The 21,334-nt window shown below is 47.4% G+C and overlaps 1 protein-coding gene across 12 annotated transcripts in view; it reads left to right on the top strand.

Moving 5' to 3' along the window:
- Positions 1–21,334, top strand: part of Kalrn (kalirin RhoGEF kinase) — a 609,827-nt gene that overhangs the window by 396,578 nt on the left and 191,915 nt on the right. For 11 of the 12 annotated variants that reach the window (XM_026785738.1, XM_026785747.1, XM_026785740.1 and 8 more), the window contains exons 28-33: positions 1,462–1,554; positions 5,850–5,961; positions 7,794–7,984; positions 8,398–8,499; positions 9,700–9,842; positions 13,122–13,224. In XM_026785738.1, the coding sequence (XP_026641539.1) occupies positions 1,462–1,554; positions 5,850–5,961; positions 7,794–7,984; positions 8,398–8,499; positions 9,700–9,842; positions 13,122–13,224 (744 nt within the window). The remainder of the gene's footprint in view (positions 1–1,461; positions 1,555–5,849; positions 5,962–7,793; positions 7,985–8,397; positions 8,500–9,699; positions 9,843–13,121; positions 13,225–21,334) is intronic. The other variant, XM_026785749.1, reaches the window with a different exon arrangement.

The following is a 21,334-nucleotide window of genomic DNA, read 5'->3' as shown; positions in this document are numbered from 1 at the left end:
TTTTTCGAGACAGGGTTTCTCTGTGGTTTTGGAGCCTGTCCTGGAACTAGCTCTTGTAGACCAGGCTGGTCTCGAACTCACAGAGATCGGCCTGTCTCTGCCTCCCGAGTGCTGGGATTAAAGGCGTGCCCCACCACCGCCCGGCTCCCCCAACTTTTTAATATTTTTTTTATTTCTTAATCTAGTGATTGCCATATATTGACTACAAAATTTTAAGTTACATCTTACAGTTACAGTCATCAACGATCCTGATATTGGCCTCTGCTCTCCACATGCACACATATACAGGTACACACTAGTGAACATGTACACACACACATACCGCCACATACAAAGAAGGTATGCACATTTTAGCTGTTAACAGACTTCCTACGAAAAAAATGAAAGCCCTGGTCATCACTAACTCATTTTCTGTATCTATAAATCTGTCTTGTCTGGATATTGTTTCTAATAAAGTGACAATTGTGTTAGCCCTGGGGCACTGTCTCTCTAACTGCCCTTTGCGGTGCTCTCTGTTTTCATTGGCTGTGGCAGACCCTCTGTTCTCTGCAGTTCTTTAGTTCCTGTGTGTGGCATAGTCTCAGCTAGATGATAAGCCTTCTGAGTACAAGGACTGATATATATCCTTCTCTGTCCTCTCTACACGTAAGACTTGAGAGGTGATCTATTGCAATAGGGTAGAGGGTGGAGTAAGAGGTGAGACCAGAGACACCAACGGCAGCTAGAAACCATGGTATTGGCTTGGGTGCGAGCTGTGGATGGAGATGGAAAGATTTGTCACCCTGCACAACGGAGGGGACATTCCTAAGACTGACTCTTTTCCAGCTAGGGAGAACTGAGCAGGGAGAGGTGTTGACGATAGTGAGCGATGTGTGAGAGACGTAAATGATCTAACTGGGATGTGTTAAGTCCCAGCAGAGGCGGCGGGTGGGAAGAGCCGTATCCTTGTGTAGTTTTAGGAAGCTTACAGGCAGATGAGTCCCAGAGTCTCACTCTGCCTTCGTGTGGCTTTCCCCGGCCGCTGTGCTACATCTGTCTCCCTGCCTTGCCACTCAGTTCCTTTGCGCACACTGTCTCACCTCTGCTCCAATTCAGTCTCTTACTCACCGCTCGCTCCTTGTCCACTTTTATCTTCCCCCGCTTCTCCGGTTCTGTTCAGTTTCTACTTCTGTTTCATGAACCCGATTCTTTCCCAAAGGCTTCTTTCTCCCTTTTCGTTGCCGGTTCTCATTTCTCTCTCTCTGTATACTTTGGTCTCTTGGGATTCTTCATGCTCTTGCTCCATGCTCACGCTCTCCTAAAGAACGTCTACTCATAAATGTCGACTTTTGTCCTTTTCTTCTTTCTCCTTGCCCTGTCTTCCTGTGTTTAGAATGTTCACGCACACAGACACACATAAGCACGTGCGCGCGCACACATATACCTGTTCTCTGTCTTATTACACCTACTCTCACCCTGCAGGAGATCCAGCAGCGGCACGGCCTGGCCAACTCCATCTCTTCCTACCTTATTAAGCCTGTCCAGAGGGTCACCAAGTACCAGCTGCTCCTGAAGGTACCTCCCCTCCCCATCCAACCCTCATTCCTGATGAGACCCCCCCAACAGTGGGAAACCCTTACCTGAAGCCTTTCTTCTACCTACGGCAGAGCCTGAGATGAGTCCATGCCACCATTGCTGGCTCGTGACTATGTGTCCTATTCTTGTTTGGGGGTAGAGATGAAAGAAAGGGGGCAGGAATAAGCTGTAACTGTTTTTCACCTCCAGCTACCATTGCAAACTCTCAGTGATTACCACCTCCGGTATTATTGACCAGTTCCTTCCTGAGCAGATTTCCTCCTGTGGGTATCCCACCTGCTGGAACCAAGGTGGAAATCTTAGGGAAACTGTGGTCTATACATCCATTGGTATCTTCCATATTGACTGCTGTGTCTGGGAAAATAGTCCAAAGGAGTGTATTAAACTTAGCGACATCTTCTACTGTAGAGAGCCATATGTTAGGAATGCTTCTGGAACCAACCAAGAGAGTGGATTTTCTTTCAAAGTCTAGTTTTTAAAAGTTCAGTAATCAGATTATGTAAAACACTAAGTAAGTTCTTCTATAAAGATGTGCCGATATTCTAAAAGTATGTCGTTTCTATAGGAAGCCAGGAAAATGGAGATAGACAATTCAATATCATTATGTTTCTATTAGTTCTTGATGTGTAAGAGTGGAGGTTTTCTACCTTTTGAATATATTTTTGATTGTCTAATGAAAGGGGCACAAGGACAGTTAGGGGACTTGTAAAAGTAGTGTAACTTCAGAGAAAGTGTTCAGTTTCGTTTATGTTTAGAGACACCTGCAGAATCTTGCATAGTCTCGCTTCCCAGATCTGAAAACCAGTCTGACTTTCAAGCCCAAGGCTCTCATCACACATTCTCCATCGCAGCCCTGCTACCCAGGTCTCTAGGACGGGAGCACAGCACTCATGGTCCTGCATAGGAGGCGGTGCCTTGGGGGAATGTGCCACTTCTTTGTTCTATTTTCTGTGTAAGGGCGGAGTCATGCGATCAGCCCTCCCTCCACCCTCCTTCCTCATCTTTCAGAAGAGAGAACAGACCATCAGGCAACCCAGCCTGGCAGAATGGCTTTTACTTCTCTTTTAAACTTTTCACGTAAAGATGAGACATTTCCATAAGATCTTGGGGCAATAAGTCTCTTTTCTAGAACTGAGTGTGATTCTGATATTTAGGCCACGGGAGCTATGGAATCTTTGAATCTCAGGTTGTGGACTCTGTAGCCTGAAACTCTACGAACAGCAGCCTTCTCTTTCTTTGTCCCGCTAAACGCCTGACCCTCTAAGTTAGCTTCTGTGCGGATGGCCTTTTTAAAACCTGAGTTTTTGTGTTTAAGCTTTTTGTGTTAAAAGCTCCAGCTGTGCTTCCAGAGGACCTAAATCCTCTGGAAGCATAGGACTCAACTGCAGCTCCAGACGATCTGATGCCGCCTGCTCGCCTCTACGGGCACCAGGCATGCACGTAGTGCACAGACATGCACAGAAGCAAAACACTCATGCACATAAAATAAAATCATCTTTAATTTCATTTTAAAAATTGATTTTTTTTGTGGCCTTTGAGTTAAAAAATAAAGCCTTTGCAGGAATTGTAGGGTTGTGAGTTTTTGAAAGGACATTAATGAACACCGAAGCTCCCGGCCACACTGCCCATCTGGAATCGATTAAGATGTTGTTCTAAGGGAAACACAGCCATTCTCGTCTCCAATCCAGCCCTGTAATGCTGCAGCTCCCTCAGATGGGTTCTGTCGCAGAGGTGCTAAGGGGAAGGGAGGTTGGAATTACCCTTCAGCAGCTGGAAAGCTACACTCTGGACTTCCTATGTGTTTGGGAGAGAGAAGTGTTTGTCAAACAAACAAAGTAGCAGTGGTTTTATTGCAGGGAAGTTGTAAAATAACTGTAAAAGAGGTAATTTTGGCCTCTTTAAAAATGTGCCTGTGGCAGAGTACCTGATGAGTAGAAATGGTTTGTGGAGCTTTTCTATAAATAACAAGGCATTTATTTTCCCTTTGAAGTCAGTTTAATTCCAAATAAATTGATATTTAATTATCAGTATCCCCTGGGGCTTGTCACTTAGGCGTTGCACAAAAAGTGAAACTGCGTCATTTGGCGTGTTTGATCGTCTGCTTGTAAATCTGTTGTATCTGTCCTTTTCGGAGCCTAAATTAAATATGCAGGCTTCCCCTTATCAGGAACTGTTGCACAGGCCAGGGAGAATTTATTGGCTCTGCTGGTAGAACGATTGGCTTGCTAAATTGCTTAGGGGGATTAAACTAATTGGTGTTTTCTGTTGCAAACAGAAGCGTTCTCATCTCTTCTCCTGGCATTCTTTTGTTGACGTTTGAGAACAAGGTTGGGAGGGTTACAGTGAGGATGTCAGAGGACTTTGGGGTGGTAGAAGTGCCTTTCAGAATAGTGATGACATTATGTCAACTGGAAAGGACGGGACACCAAGAGCTCCAACTTCCCCCAATGTGTGCACTACCTGAACCCCCCCCCCAAACTCTTTTGTACATATGGAAATATCTCCAAGATAACTCAGAAAAGTCCAGACACTGGGTTTTTGTTTCAGACTCTCACTAAGCAGGTATTTTCCCAAGAAGAGAGCTTTAGTGATGATTTTAATGGGGCAGATAACCCCAAGGTGGTAGTGAATCAGGGAGAAGTCCAGAACCACGGTGAGGCTCCATGGCAATGTGCTCTGGCCCAGATCCGCATGCAAGCTCTCCAGGTGAGGTGTGCCTCATGGCCCCACCCTACAGAAGTGTGCTTGTTTCTTACTTAGAGAGCTGCTTAGCTAGCTTCTGTGTCACTTTACAGAGAGCTATGCCATGAAAGCCTCAGACTCCAGGTTTGTTCACTACAGGAAGTCCTAGCAGGGCAGATACGTCCTACTTCGGAGGATTCCACAGGAAAGAATTCTCCTGCTAGCAAGTGCCTTTGATTTATTACCCAGGAGGCATCATAACCATACTTACAAGGTGGGATCTCATGATCTCTCAATTTCCTAAAACTGCCTTTTCTGGGGGCAAAAAACCTTCTAAATGATCTTACGGCTAGCAAGATGGTTGAGATGGTCTTTTCTTCTACCACCAAATACTGTGTTCCTTTTGTTGTGATTTTATAAGTGATACTGCATGGAGGGACAAAAGTCAGAGGACATGATGCCCCGGAAGTAACAGGCTCTGTCCCTGGAGGTCAGGGTCAGAGAATATGGAAAGACTGGTGGCGAGCAGAATGCCAGGTGTGTATTCTGACCTGTATTTCAGGTCATGCTCCTCCTCCTTGGAGCTATATTCTTCTTCACCCACTCTATGTGGTTGTCACAATCCTAGTCCAGAATGCTAGTCACTGGCCCAGGTCAGGAATCCCTGATCCTTGTGATCTAAAACTCTTTTATAACTCTGAGCTGTTATAAACCTGTAATGTCTCTAGCCTCAAGCTGCTCCTAGCAGGATGGATGTCAGTCCTCATGTAGTGTAATGACTGTAAATAAAAGTGATGTCAGTATAGGCCTGCAGAGACCCACGGTGTCAGTATAGACATGCAGAGACCCACGGTGTCAGTATAGGCATGCAGAGACCCATGGTGTCAGTATAGGCATGCAGAGACCCATGGTGTCAGTATAGGCATGCAGAGACCCACGGTGTCGGTATAGACATGCAGAGACCCATGGTGTCAGTATAGGCATGTGGAGACCCACGGCGTCAGTATAGACACGCGGAGACCCACGGTGTCAGTATAGGCATGCAGAGACCCACGGTGTCAGTATAGGCATGCAGAGACCCACGGTGTCAGTATAGGCATGCGGAGACCCACGGTGTCAGTATAGACACGCGGAGACCCACGGTGTCAGTATAGGCATGTGGAGACCCACGGTGTCAGTATAGGCATGTGGAGACCCACGGTGTCAGTATAGACATGCAGAGACCCATGGTGTCAGCCATAGGCCTGCAGTGATCCACGAAGACAGTGCAGCACACCTTCTGTTTCCTCACTGTTCTCTTCAGCAGGAGCAATTCCCTCTCCAGGAAGGCGGTGACATTCTGCACAGTGACAGAGTGCTGTGGTTTTAGAATTCTAGCCATTGGATTGGATTAGCTTCCTTTGGACTGGCTAGAACTCATCTGGTCATTGCGTTTTTGACAATAATCCGCATCTCACTTTCTTTATAGCTCTCTCTGAGGGAAGCGTTACAGACAGAGGGAAGCTGGTGTATCATTTACTTGATGGCTTAGGAAAGGGAGGGGTGTGAAGCTGGGCAGATGATCCTAATTGTGTCTGGACTTTTTTCCCCAGGAACTTTTAACTTGCTGTGAAGAAGGGAAAGGGGAGCTCAAGGATGGCCTGGAGGTGATGCTCAGTGTCCCCAAGAAAGCCAATGATGCCATGCATGTCAGCATGCTGGAAGGTAGCTGATCTCCCAGTCCTCTGGGATGCCACCTCCATCCTAAGACCAGAGAATGTGTGTTAGAAGGGGAAGTAGCATTAAGTCAGGCAAGGAACAAGCCTGGAAAAGGGTAAAAACCAGTTGTTCAGTGGGTCCTTGGCTACCGGCGTGAGGAGCACCACAAACCAGCATGGCTAACACCTCTCTCCAGGTGCCATGAGATCATAGTGCAGGCTATGATCTTCACTAGCATCAGGCCAGAGCCCCACAGACCTGTTCATATGCAGGTCATTTGCATTGCCTTCAGAGGCAGGAAAACTGGAAGTACTGATTACACCGTATACACCAGTGGCTGTAGTGTGAGATCTACCTCACACACACACACCTTTTTTCAAAAAAAATTGAACCCAAGTCTTGTCCATAATGAACAAAAATACTCTACTACTTAGCTACAGCTCTTTTTTCTCTGATATGGTCTCTCTAAACTGTCCAGGCTGTGCTTTGAAATAGTGATCCTTGATAAGCCAACCGAGTACTTAAAACAGTAGGTATGCACCATTATGCCCAGCTTCTTTAAAATATAAAAGATTGCATAACTTAAATTTACCATGGTGACCATTGTCTTATGGACTATATTTATCCACTTAACACTAGCAACTAGCCCTTTGTCCTTCTTGGGAGCTTAGGAAAGCAAGCCCAGCTGGGCGACCCCGACAGAATTTTAGTCGGTTCGAACTGTGTTCTGAGAATCCAGACCAAGTGCAGAATGACGTAAGGCTCCTGGGACATGGTCCTGATTTGTAGCACAGCGAAGCCAGCCTGGCGATAAATAGATTTGGTAGCTGGGTAAAGTCTTAACTTTCCAGTCTGACAAGCAGACGCTAAGGAAGTAAGTGGGTGGGTGCTCTTTCTCTCCTGGCTTTGACCCACAATACCACCACTCCCACTACCCTCATCTAAGAGACTCGGGGTGGCCTTACTTCCTGCACTACCCGTAGCACAAGAACCCCTAGGTCTTGGAGCAGTAGAGCCAGTTCTGTCCGCTCTAGACTAAGCACTAATCACCTGAAGGTGCTCCTGTTGCCACAGTTTCCCCACCCGCTTCATTCCTGTGTACAATGGGCTCCCCAGTACTGGGTGTCCTTCTTTGTAAAAGTGCCCCATTCGTCCAGACCTTCCCTCACCCAGAGACACAGTATGGTCTGTGGCCCTGTGTAATAGAGCTGGTTGAAAGTTCACTTTGATGGACTCTTCTAATACCTACTGAACCAGAAGCTCTTAGGAGAGGGGTGTTCAGAATCGATGTTTTCACATGCTTTCCAGGTGGTTCTTGTGTGCACTAAAATTTGGGAACCTTCTGGAAGATTCGAAGTATAAATAGAAAGTGTTGAAAGCTTATGCACCACACTGCTTAGGAGCAAGAAAAGAATGCTAAGGATGGAATATGAGAAATGGGGCAATAACGAATAAAGCAGAGTCAAGGGTACTCCTCTAGACAGTGTTCAACCTCAGCCCCACTCAGAGGTAGGAGCCATGGGAGCTGTGGAGGAAGAAGATGCTCCGAGACTGGGGACTGCCTGTTTGGGAGACACACAGCCCCTCTTACATGGGGAGGGAAGAATTACATGGGATCTTTCAGAAAACCCTACTCATATTGCCTATGTATGTAGGAGACATGGGACAGATGGGTCATGGGAGATGGATGTCTAGCTAGGTTCCTAAGGGCAGAAATACTACATTAGATCTCCATGGAGGCCAGTAGGAAGGAAACCTTTCTCCAAGGGGGACTAGAACACAGCTTCCCCTGAGTGTAGTGCTGGAGAAACTCCACAGTGGACATGGGTGTTTTTCAGGGTTCGATGAGAACTTGGATGTACAGGGGGAGTTGATTCTTCAGGATGCCTTTCAAGTGTGGGACCCAAAGTCGCTGATCCGGAAGGGGCGGGAGCGGCACCTGTTCCTCTTTGAGATCTCCTTGGTGTTTAGCAAGGAGATCAAAGACTCTTCAGGACACACGAAATATGTTTACAAGAACAAGCTACTGGTAGGTGGGGCAGGTGGGGCAAGACAAGAGTCCCTGCTTCCGTAGAACCCATGGCAGGAAGGGATATGGACATATACAGCTCACCTCTTTCTACTCCAAAGCTCTCCTGGACCAAGGCTCATGCCTCCTACTCCCCCCTACATCCTCCACTGTGTACCTTAGAGTTCCCAGGTCTTTCTGTTTGCTTTGAGCACCTCCCTCCTCATCCCTCCCTGACCTGATAATCAGACAAATGCCTGCTGGTCCTCTCATCCTGGGTATATGAACAAAATATCTAGTCTGTTAAAGCTTGATTGACAGAAGCCCCTCCCTCAGCCCTCTCCTCTTTGTTGCCTTCCCCTTCCTATCCCAGCCCTAAGTTTCCCCCACTGCCCTCCCCTTCCCCGCCTCTCACAGGCATTTCCTGTCTACAGACCTCAGAGCTGGGTGTGACCGAGCATGTAGAAGGCGACCCCTGCAAATTCGCCTTGTGGTCTGGGCGCACCCCATCCTCAGACAATAAAACAGTGCTCAAAGTAAGTACCGCTCTCTTCCAGCCCAAAACCGGAGTTGGGGTAGTGGGGGAGGGTAGAGAAAGCCGCATAAGACCCCAAAAAGCAGGGTGTAGAGACCACTGAGCCACTGGGTCTCTCTTGGGAATGACAGCATCATGCAGGTACTGAGATGCAGGTGGACCCAGAATGTCAGAGCCAGATATTCTCCTCAAGTTCATAGAGGATGGAGAATGACCCATTAGCCTCCCTAACAAGGCCCAGTCAGCTGGGTTCTGTCCATATGTCCCTTTCCAGTGGCACAAGCCACCAGCCTTTTAGCAAAGAATCTTCAGTTCAGGTGCTCTGTTTGCTCAGCAGATCACCCTAAATGTCCTCCACATACAAGGCTGTCTGTTTAGTGCCATAAAAAAGAGCCGTGTGTAATATATGGTCCCTATTCCCTGGAAATGTGTGTTCCAGAAGCTCCACTAAGTCCCAGCAGTCTAGAGGCCTAGGGGTCAGTTCAGCTCCCCAGGTTCAGCTTGGTGTGGAATCACTGTTGGTGGTACCACTAGCTTGACTAGGTAGGGATACTGCAAATAGAGCTCCCACTGATCACTTGTAGGTTAAGGAAGTGTCCATTACCAAGGAACACGTGGTCCAGCTCAGGCAAAAGCTTCACAAGTTGTCCACCCTTAATTTGCAGGATAGTTGCTACCTGCTATGAAGAATTATCTGAAAAAGGATCCAGGAAGACTGTAGAATATTATTGGCATAAGAGCGGTGCTTCTGATAAGCACATTTAACAGCCTCGAACCCCGACACTGACTGTCAGCCTGTGCAGGCTGTATGGGTGAGACAGCTGTTAAACATCCTGGCATATACCCATTACCCTGCTGGTATATAGCCACTGCTTTCAGATACCACAATCTCAAGTGCCTCCAGAGCCTCCTAGAGTCCTCAATTCAAGTGGTAACCCAGGCCCATCCAGGGCCAATAGCAAATTGGTCAGTGCCTAAGGAATTGTAAAATATTTTTACAAGTCCCCCATAAGGTCTACATTTGAGTCTTGAAGTTGGACGTCTCTGAGATTAAAGAGTCAAAGGATAAAGGGCAAAATGAATTCCCCCCAAAGATTTGGCATTTTGGGGATAACAGCTGCACCTGTCAGGGGGAGTTGAGCGTGGATTTTATGAGCAACAAGAGATGGGTTTCTCAATGCTTCTTCCTGTGGCGCTCTAGGCTTCCAACATCGAAACCAAGCAGGAGTGGATCAAGAACATTCGAGAAGTGATTCAGGAAAGGATCATCCATCTTAAAGGAGCTTTGAAGGAGCCAATCCAGCTCCCCAAAACACCAGCCAAACTGAGGAACAATAGTAAGAGGTAACCAGCACCTCTCCCCAGGCTCTGCTGCCCCGTGTGCCCCAGGGAAGGGGATCAGGGTGACCCTTTGTTCCTAGAGGGAACCGTGCTCTCATCCATCTAGGAAGACCCACGAGCTCTGCCTGTGGTGAATTTTTTTCATCTTTAAACTTCTCACCAGTCACTGCCCGTTAACGCAGCTGGGGTTCTCTGGGCACTGTTTGCTACCAGAATGCAAGAGGAAGTATAGGTTGGGTTACTTCCCCCAAGGACCTTCCAAAAACAACATCTTGTTCATGGAATGGTTACATAAGCGCAGTAGCCTCCGGAGAGAGTAAATGCTGCCAAAGAGCGGACAGTTGTGGCCCTCTGTGGAGGTGGGGAAGGCTCAGGAAGGACAGTTCCTTGAGTGGGTAGGCCTCCACGCCAGTGGCATGGCAGAGGAGTCTAGTGCAGCCCTGGGGTAGGCTGCATGACAGAGGATATAGCCGCAGCTCCTGAGGAGGTTTTGTCCTTCACCCTCAATGGTCAGTAACTTCAGGCAGCAGAGGACCTATTTCTTGAATATGTCTGGACCCTTCTGAACCCTAAGTTCTTCTTAGCCGTAGATGGCTTCTTAGGTGTCTCTTTCTCAAGTTACCATGCGGGATGATCACTTCCAGTGACTCTAAGGGTGTTTAGAGAAAAACATACAACAATTTCACATATGTCTTAAAGAAAAAAAATATACAGGGACTGGAGAGATGGCTCAGTGGTTAAGAACATTGCCTGCTCTTCCAGAGGTCCTGAGTTCTATTCCCAGCAACCACATAGTGGCTCACAGCCATCTGTAATGAGATCTGGCGCCCCCTTCTGGCATGCGGGCACACATGGAAGGAATGCTGTACACATAATAAATAAATAAATTTAAAAAAAAGAAATAAATATACAGCACAGTGCGATCCTGCGAGGTGTGGTCACCCATGGTGGCATGGTTTCCACTCCTCCCCAGTTCACAAATGGCACAAATCAGAGGGCCTAGCTGACCTTTTGGTATCACCCAGGATAAGCAAGATGGTGAACCATTACAGAGTTGTGGCCCTGGAATGCTAGCGCTGAGAGACATGGTGACCCAAAGAAGAGTGTGAATGAAACAGAGACATACTCAAAGTCATGGCCAGCATCAGATCGCTTCCCCAGTGCTGCGGGGACCAATTAAGACTCTATTGAAAAAGACCCGTCTTCATTGTATGTGCTCATGTCTAGACTCGAGGCTTATTTTAGCACTGGAGATAGACCCTGCTTCAGGGAGGTCCAGCTTCAACAAGGAATACAGAGAGGAAACTGTTATAAGGAATGGATTTTCCAGGGCTGTGTGAGAAGGAAACTTAGTTGCAGCTGATGAGGGTTACTCTGAAATCTGAGATAGAGATGGAGAGTTTCTAGAATACATGAAGGGCATGTCTTTGAAATGTCCCCAGCTTCTCTCTGTCCCCTACCTCTTCTCTTATCCTACAAGGAATGGAGAGAAACCTCACAGACTGCAGAGAAAACCAGGCAGCCTGTGCTTCCATTCGCTTGGCTTCCCAGATATAGCAGCAGGGTTTATGGAGGAGTATATTGGCTTGGGGGTTGCCACCCACACTCCTGCCTGGATCGGCCCTTTCAGCCCCCAGAACTGGCTTCATCTGGAATGGACCAGAAGGGTCCATAATAGGCCAAAACAGCAGGAAGCAAAAAGTACAGCCAGATCCCAACCACCTCCAAGTGGGGGAAGGGGAGGTGGCCCAGACAATCCAAAACAACAGATGATCCGAAGGTTCTTCATCTGGGCCTTAGAAATACGTTATATCATTTCTTTTCACAGCAGATTCTGCCTTCCTACGAGTGTGTGGCTTATGTTATTAAAATAAGTTGGCATTTTCCAAGCCCACAAGTGGTAAGGAAGCAGTCAACTTAGTAATGTTTGCCTGGGAGAAACTGCTTTTTCCCAGAATGATGGCCTATGCACACATATGCACTTGCATCGACACGCTCATGCACACGTATGTCCATATACACTCACAGGTATGCCAGATCATAATTGTCCAGACTCAGTGAGATGGAGTCATGGTAAGTGGCACTCTGCCCATGCGGTGGGATTCTCCCGCATCCAGTATCCCCTCGTCTCTGCAGGCTTTTACCCCTCTGCAAGCATCATGGAGCATGGGTGACTTCTGTGAAAGTGTCCATGGGAATAGCTGTGGTTTCCTCTGCTAGTCCTTTACCCTCAACTTACATCTCCCTAACAGACTAGTCAGCAGTTCCCGGGCAACTGTTTCCTCCATGGCTTGACCCTGGGTTCGGCACAGAGTCAGGACACAATCCTAAGGCAGAGCTCTGACAGAGCAATTCGCTGTCAAAACTGTAGTGCTAAGGCCCAGGTCAGGGGTCAAGTGCCATAATAGTGCCAAGGAGCACAGCTGCCTCTAATGCCGCTGTGAACAGAGCTGTCCCCACCTTGGAGAAAGAGCCTTTCCCTTCTGTGTTGATGAGAATGCAGCACAAATCAGTATGAAGTCAGTAAGACCCATCAGAAAGAAGACAATAAATTTCTGCTCCATGTGCAGGAGCTAAATGTCGCTCTGGACTTTGCCAAAGATAATATTCCCTTGAGGAGATAACCCAACCCATTTTCTTCAGCAGAAGATACAAATTTAAAAAGTGAAAAATCCATTTTAAGTTTCATGACACAAGCCTATAGTCTCAATTGCTTGGGAGGCTGAGGCAGGAGGCTTGCTTAGACCTGGGTACCCAAGGCTGGTGTGAACAAGTATAGCAAAACAGCATCTTAGAAAAAAGAAAAAAAAAAGAGTACCTTATCCACTGTTTTTCTTTTTTTTCCCCTTATACCAACAGCAGGCCAACCCCCATCTGAGTTATAACATGCAGAACCTTGACCTCTGTGGCTACTGAAAAGGAAGCTTGTTAGTTGGCTAGAAACCAGGTTCTAAGTATGATATATCTTCCTACTGCCTATATCAGACTCAGTCCCAATTTTTGTAGCTGTCATTTTTAATGCCCCATCTGCAGTATGGGCTGAAAAGGGACGTAGGGCCTGCATCGTGCTGTGCTCAGTCCTGCAGCCGTCATGTGCTTAGATGGATGAGCTTTCCTGGAAATCACATAGGCTGCACCCATTAACGGGATAATGCTAGACAATCCGGCTAGGGCTGCTCAGCCACCGCTTTGCCGACCCAGCTGGGAAAGCCTTGTGTGCTCGAAACCCACAGTGGCTCCCCCCACCCCCACCCCTGTTTCTTTTCTCTCTTCTTGCTGCAGGGATGGAGTAGAGGATGGTGACAGCCAGGGGGATGGGAGCAGCCAACCAGACACCATATCCATCGCCTCCAGGACCTCTCAGAACACAGTGGACAGTGACAAGGTAAGACAGAGTCCCAACCTGCCTTCCCAACACCCAAACTTGTGCTTGGTTTAGCCAGCCCTGGAGAATTGTGCTCAAAATCCCTCCCACTCCGGAGCCAAACAGCAGGACCCAGCTGTACCATGCCGACCGAGAGGGACGTGTAAGGCTGGATCAGGAGAGCCATGCCGTGTGAAAAGGTGAACAGTAGTAAGAGAGGCGAGGTGTCTGATCCCTCTGAAACACCGCACTGGGCTGCTGAAGTGCTGCCTCAGGAGAAAGGACCTCAGAGAGGCTGAGGTTGGAATAGTGTCCTAGGACACCAGTAGCTGTGGCTGGCTTCTATTTAAAATGGCTCCATGGGGGCATATTTCAAAATTACACTAGTGGTGTGGGAAATAGCCACAGGGACATGACTCTGTAAGGGACTTTGACCCAAAAGGACTCTAGTGGGTAGATGACACTCTTCCCTGGCCACGTACCTGGGGCTCCGTTCCTGAGAGATTAGGGACAGAGGGACAGAAAGTGGCATATGAAGGGTAACGTGGTCCTCTAAGGAATCCTGATCACTTCACTCCCACACTTTGGAGCAAGCAAGCCACACTGAGGGGAATGCAGGAAAGAGACCGTTCCCCGTGGATTTGCTCCAGCTGCCTGCAGGAAGCGGTAGCTGAACTCTGCAGCAAAGAGAGGAGGGGCGCAGGGCCCAGGGCCCCTCACATGTGCTTCCCCACAGACCAGAACATGAGGTAATTCACTGCTGCATATTCGCAATGTTCCCCATGAAGTTAGACTTTTCCAAACACTTCTTGGCCTGGTCCTTCAGGCTGCCCTTAAGCCTCAAGCAATAGGCTATGTCCATACTTCAGTTAAGTTATCTAAGTTAGGAGTACTTTTCTGCATTCATTAGTTGCTGTTGTTTTTTTTTTTCTTTCTTGGAAAGAAAAAAGCCACTAAGATCTAAGTGTGGGGACTGTGCCCTAACCCTGCTGCGATAATGGCGCCACGTCACCCTAACCACACTTTATTAGACTCAAGGACATTAGAGGTTAATTCCATCTGGCTGCTGCTGTCATGTTTTAAAGCCATTTTCACTAGCCGAGCAAATGGAACATTTGAAGTTTTTCTACTTACGAAAACACGAAGGAAACTATTTCTGTGTTTTCCTGCTCCTCCGGTCTGTTGTCTAATCATACAACTAGACTCTCCTGTGAATAAAAGCCTTCTTTTTCTTAAGCAGTCCCTGGTTGGTAAGTCAAGTGTGCTATTGCCCATGTTCAGACGTAGACTTCCAGCTTTGTTGTTGAGGGACTCACCCCTCACAGCTGCTAACCCTGACACAGACAGAAAGCCCTGAGCTGGGGCCTCTTGTCTATTTCTTTGCTTGCTGACAAGGTAAATGAGGCTCGGCTGCACGTTTGACAGCAGGCCTTTTAGTATGAACAAGGGATGCTAACACTTAAACTTCTCTCTAAGTAAAATTGAGGGTCCTCCAAGTGACTCCCCGAAGAAGATTTTAGTGGTCAGTGTTAAAGCAGGAAACAGAACTCAGGCCTGACCAGTGCCACGTTTTCCCCTCCCTCTAGAAGCCAGAACTCTCGGTGCTGAGTTCAGCAGCAGGGTGTCCTTTCTAGACACGCCACACACAGACCAGACACATATTCCTGTCCAAGCACCTGCCGTGTGCCCAGCCATGTGCTGGAGACTGTGAAGAGATGTGCACTGTCTGTTGAGTGTGACTCCCATCTGTGCAATTTCTTGTTTGCTGTTGTCTCTATGGCCTGGCCATTGGTCCCCGATGCGGACATGGGCTGTGTCTGTCTGTTCCACGGCTGTACTCCTGGCATGCAGCGTATGTCAAGGCTCGGGAACTATTTGTGAAATCAATGAATATACATACGTACTGTTAGGTCTCAGGGAACTGAGGATTAAGAGGCCACTTAAAACTGTTTTCCAAAAGCATCTAAGTATACAAACATCCTATTTTTTAAGACATTAAAGAATTGTAACAGGTTTGAACAGAAAACTTAGTAAGCTGGACTACTTACCCTGTTGGGAACATCAGCCCCCAGCCACCTTTTCTGGGCAGGTAGAAGGTGAGGAGGTGATTAGTTCTGCTCCATATATGAAGCCTAGAAAAACCACTTGTTTTCAAACAAACATTGTAATAGCCTGTTGATGGTGATACACTCCCAACCCAGCAGTGAGGACTCCTGTGACTTGCTTCTCCGTCCAGCAATTTCTCGAACTCATAGGTGTCATCAACCTATGATGGTCCTTTCACCTCTCCTAGGAGACCAGAGAAGCCTGCTTTCCAGCTAACCAGATAAAAGACTGGCCTGACTCAGAAAGGTAACTGATGACGGCTGCAGGGGAAGGTCAGGTTAGGGACCTCACAGAAATCAGTCACTCCAGCAGTGGGCTTCCTTCAGCATACCAGATCTTCCTCCTCAGATGCAAAGGAATGACTTGCATTGCGCTGTTGGTTGGCTGAAGGGCTCTGGGGAGCCCACTTAGGGCTGATGCATGCCCCCAGTCACCCATTGTGCTTACACACCCATAGTATGATGGAAAGCGTTTCAACATGCTGGATAAACCCCAGCTCCAATGCCACTCTGTCACCTTGCCCAGGTTATCATATCAATTTCCCCATCTATTAAATAGAGAAACGATACCATCTCACAGAGTCGTTAGGAAGAACAAGTGGCATATGTCTACCTGGTCGGCTGGCTGACATTTGGTACAAGCTAACTTGTAGTATTGTGGTACGAATGTGATGCTTCAGCAGACTGGGAGGGATTTCATGAGTTCTTGAGTAGATTCGAATCTCTGGTTATCACCAGCCGTCAGCAGCTTCTTATCTGTGTTGGTCCTAAGATGAGGTGGCTTCTTTAGTTGACCTGTCTGTAAAGAGAGGCATTTCCCCTCCCCTCTGCATGTTAGCCTCGGGACTCTTCAGGCATAGACGTGTGTTGCTAGCCTTGACTCGTGGGTTGGTTTATTATTAGTGGATTATGCTCTACTTCTGCCTGACATTGAATAATACAAAGTTGACTACTTTTGAACAATGGTAGGCCCTTGGGCTGTGGGTATTTAGAGACATGAGTCATATCATTTTCCTAGTCTTTGAAGGTTATATTAGAAGTCTTTGGTTTCTCCAGCTGTGATTATATTAATATGTTCCCAGATTATTCCATTTCCTGGGCTACCTCCCATTGGACTTCTTCAGTGTATCAATTCTATATAAAACAGGGTATTTAGAAGGGTTGGCAACTTGAACATGGGCTCTGACCATGAATACATGTCCTAGCATTGCTGCATTCAGAACTTCCCCTAAGATGCTCATGGTGTCTATTCTACTACCCAGTGTTACACATGTAATATCCATGGCTTTTTCATGGACAGACTTAGTTAGGCAGGTGACTTAGAAATCTGAGTACAGAACAGCTTTGTGTCCACTCAATTCTCTGGTCTAGACCCACCCCATGTTCCAGCATGTTCTGAATATAAAGAACTCCGTTCACTGTGTTAGCTACATCTCCCAGAACAACCTTCTGTTCCTTCCTCCATGTTCTTGCTTTTTAGCAAGAAAGGCCAGTATGCAGCATCCTTTCTCACCCTCCTTTCCCTGTGGCAGAGGAGCGGGACTATTGGCTTAAGCTGTGAGCCTCCCCCTTAGTGAGAACCTAGTTCATTATTCATAATTCTGCATTAAACCCTTGCAAGGCTGAGCTGAGCGCCTCCGGAGATAAATCCCACTAATCACTCTCCCAAACTTGCTTTTGTTTGATCCTCAAATGGATCTACATAATTAGGTTTTCCACAGGCCTACATTGCACAAAGGTGCTATTTCTTCAAGGCAAATGAAAGTGCTTACTTCATCCCACAGTGTCTGTCTGGGGGTTTGCTAGTGCTGCTCAGAGCAGGACAGCCTCCCCTCAGGCCCCTCCCCTTGAGACCTTGAGTTCTGGGGCTTGAGTTCTGTGCTACCACACAGCAAGTATCTGGATCCACAGAACTCAAGGAAGGCAGTGATGAGGCATCAGTGAGGAGAGTCTTCTTTCAGGCCATGGATGCCTGCCAGATGCTGATGGTAGAATACAGACATCTGCACTATGATGAGCCTGGTGCATGCATTCAGGGCAGGCATGGTGGATGTAGCCAATAAAATTTGATTGAATTAAGCAACACAGATCCATCCTAGGGGAGATACCCTCTATGCAAAAAGCACTGTTAACCTCTGGACATATCCACACTAGCTGAAGAGAGAGACGTTGAAATGAAATTGAACTGTGGGCGCAGTTTCCTATAAAAAATAATAAGGAAACGGACACTTCCAAAACATCTTACAATTGGTGTGGGATTTGAATGCAGAACCTAAGTAGTGAGCTGGTGTGAGCCAAGATACAGGGTAGATCAGAGATGCTGGTGTGACACGGAATGGGGAGATACGTGGGGAAGAATGGAGGTTTGAGGAGCTGGTGTTAACGCCTGGTGTTAACTCTGAATTATCAGTTCAATGTGGTGGGTTATGACCAGTTTTGATTTAATGATTGGGAAGAAAGAATAGCATCTCCATGTCCTGATGAGAGCATCAGAGAAATAAACACCTCGTTTATTTTCATTAGATGGAAAACTTATTGTGGATAGAAAAGGAAGGAATCACTTAGAGAAAAGGGGAATCTCTTCAATTAAATAGTTCATGAGTGGACAAACAATAGATAGTCTTATAGAGTACAGACAGAGATAGAGCCCCTCAAAGAATACACCCTAAATCCAATCCCTCACATGTGGACCCTTAACTGAGATTCCCATACAGGTGATCTGTTGAGGGCATACAAGGCAGATACACCTGTAGTTCCCATGGTATTAAACTCAGTCTGATCCCTCCTGAAGCTTCAGGCAGGAATCGCCAACTGTGCACTATCTGAGGCAACTACCAGTTGTGTGCTGCCTGAGGCGAGGTCAACTGTATACTGTCTGAAGCTATCACCAGCTGTGCACTGCGTGAGGCTATAGCCAGCTGTGTACTGCCTGAGGCTATAGCCAGCTGTGTACTGCCTGAGGCTATAGCCAGCTGTGCACTGCCTGAGGCTATACCCTGCTGTGCACTGCCTGAGGCTACCGCCAGCTGTGGCCTTGGTCTTTCATGTCAGATGGGAGCTTTGAGTGGCCAGTAAGCACAAGAGCTGTGGCTGCATGGGCAGAAAAGGAGACCTAGGCAGGGATCCTTAGCATCTACTACAGGGAGCATGTGGTTGGCAGCAAGGGGATGGGTCATAAGATCAGGTCTGGACTCCATACTGACTTGCTCATGATCTACAATGGTCACATTATGTCACAACTCTATCAGAGAGAACTGTGAATGTCTTTCCCAGAGTTCTGAAGGTCCAGATGAGATCATTTCTAAAATGTGTGTGGGACTCGGGGACCCCAGGGCCCAAGGAAGGTCTCCACTTCAGCTACCCAAGACAGGAAAATAAACAACATGCTACCTGAAGTTTGAAGAGGCCACAGGCTACTGAGTTTTGTCTCTGAAGAGATAGCCAAATGCCCACCAGTACGGAGACAGAGACTAAGCTCACGTGATGTGTTTTACTTGAGAAATTCTTAAGAGCCAAAAAGGTGCCAGGCATGGTGGCGCACGCCTTTAATCCCAGCACTCGGGAGGCAGAGGCAGGCGGATCTCTGTGAGTTCGAGACCAGCCTGGTCTACAAGAGCTAGTTCCAGGACAGGCTCCAAAGCCACAGAGAAACCCTATCTCGAAAAAAAAAAAAAAAAGAGCCAAAAAGGACCACCCAAGTTGGGATTGAGACATGTGATCATGACAGATGTCTTGGTCAACTGTGTGCACCACCAGCTGTCCACCAGGCCATGAGGACTTCTGAGGTCCCAGGCAAGCCTGGGAGAAATAGGCTATAGCTCTTCTTTTGAAGACTTCTTTTGAAGTCTTTGGAGTCAATGGGCTTGGAGATTTCATAAACTATCCCCAGATAGAGAGGGGGATGCTGCCTCCCATTCCATCACAAAACACTTCAGAAGAGTATGCAGTTGTAAATCTACCTACCAGGGCTGGGGGTGGATGTATTGGAACTTGAACCATAAAAGCAATGTAGTCTTGATTCTCAGGCGCTCACACCCCAGGCCTCAGTGTGTTAGACTGCAATCACAGCATAAATCTCAATCAAAAGGATTCTGATTTTCCTCGTTATCTTAGTCCTTTCTTATAAGAAAATACCACTTCCATTTTACAATTTCAAGCCCCAAATGTGGTTTAGGTTTTTTATTTATTTATTTATTTTATGTTATTTAATGTCTCATCTTAAAGTCCGAGGCTAGACTTGAAACTCATTATTTTTTCCTAGCCTAGTTTTCCCTTTGTTCTTTTCCACGGTGCTCGGGTAGCTGGGGGAGAGGAGATGGCAGAGGAGTCCAGGACTGTCAGGACACCTGTAGCCCCATCTGTGGGTGCTCTGTCACCTCCTGAAAATGCAGTCCCCACTTCTCAGTGATGTTTGTCACAGCATCAACTTAGCAGATGAATGGTTCAGGTCCCTGCAATGTCCACCAGATGACAGGAAATGCACTTCACTGCCTGGGGACAAAGAGTAAAACCTTTCCTCCCCACATTATAGTAATTAATAAGTCTCAGTAACATTCCATCAGTTAATATTTCCCCCTCGGGAAACCAGTCATCAGAACTGCCAATCATCTGAAAAAGCAAGTAAGTGTCATGAAAGGCAGGGGCTAGTGAGGACTTTGTTGAGCCATGGCAGTTAACTGGAATCTTGGGGACCCTCTGCCAGGGTCAGAACCTTGGCTGCACAAAATATCTTTGTTCTAAGTGTTGGCATGGCATGGGTGTCCTCACTGAAGGACTGGGGAGGGTTTGGCCAAGTTATATACCAATGATTAGAGCTGTAAGTGAAGGCTGCAGGCATTACCCAAGGCCTTGGCTCATTGAAGGTGAGCCTGAAATTTGGTATCAGAAATTTAGAGAAGAGAGCCTGGAGGTGGTGGCCCAGGTTCTTAAATCCTAGCACTCAGGAGGCAGAGGCAGGTGGATTTCTGAGTTTGAGGCCAGCTTGGTCTACAGAGCTAGTCCCAGGACAGCCAGGACTTTGTGGAAAAACCTCCTCCTGGAAAACCAGAAACAAAAAGAAGTAGGAAAGGAAGGAAATTTAGAAACACCCCAGAAATGATCAAGCCTTCGATCACCAACCAACATCCTTCATCGTTGAAAAGTCACCAAGTGACTTATTCAGAGTCACAAAGACACTCGATGACAGTGTGACCTGATAGTCCAACCCAAGTCCGTCTCCCCAGTTCCATCAGATTTAAAACGGTACCGTTGCTGTGCCCTTCATAGTTCAGCTTGTTGATCTGCGGGCTTCTTGTGCTGCTGCTGCTCCTGCTGCTGCTGCTCCACCCACCCCCCGTAGGCAGTGAACCCACGGCAACCCTGAGCAAGTTGCAAGGTGGTGCTATAGCCCATACTGGCTCTGGGCTGGCGTGTGAGTAGCAGTGCCTATCACAGACTCTTTAATACCAAGGACTGATGACTCACGCCGTGGCCTTGGTGGGGGTGTGATTCTGCCCCAGAGTCGTTCAGCCTCCCAAGAAGATTCCCGTCCTGTCGGGCTCTGAGCACATGGCAGTGAGTGCTGGGATGCAGCAAGGCTGATCCCTATCTTGGAGCTGCCTGGGAGGAGCGAGTTTCCAGAACCAACTCAGCCCTGCTGTAGTTGCGCCTAGTTTGCACCAAGGGAAATCCTATTTCATTGTTAACGTCTTGGTGGAAGGCGAAAGCAAATCTGAAAACAAGACACAATGTTCAAGTGGATTAACTGGTGGCAGACCAGAGCAAAGACCCAAGTGAGTATGCTTCCAGTCCCACATGTTCTGCTGGGGACAAGGAGGTGGACAGATGGACAGGCAGACACAGTTTGGAGGACAGAGGTGGAGAGCGAAGTGACAGCATTCGGGGCAAGTACTAGAGGATCCCATAGAGTCCTGTCTGCATTCTGTTTCCTCCTTAGGTGAGGAAAACTATTGTGAATTTGGAAGGAAGGAAGGAAGGAAGGAAGGAAGGAAGGAAGGAAGGAAGGAAGGAAGGAAGGAAGGAAGGAA

This window comes from Microtus ochrogaster, chromosome 2, assembly GCF_000317375.1.
Source record: "Microtus ochrogaster isolate Prairie Vole_2 chromosome 2, MicOch1.0, whole genome shotgun sequence".
Taxonomy (NCBI): domain Eukaryota; kingdom Metazoa; phylum Chordata; class Mammalia; order Rodentia; family Cricetidae; genus Microtus; species Microtus ochrogaster.
The sequence above is the reverse complement of the archived record's forward strand: the minus strand, read 5'-3'. Positions and strand labels throughout refer to the sequence as shown.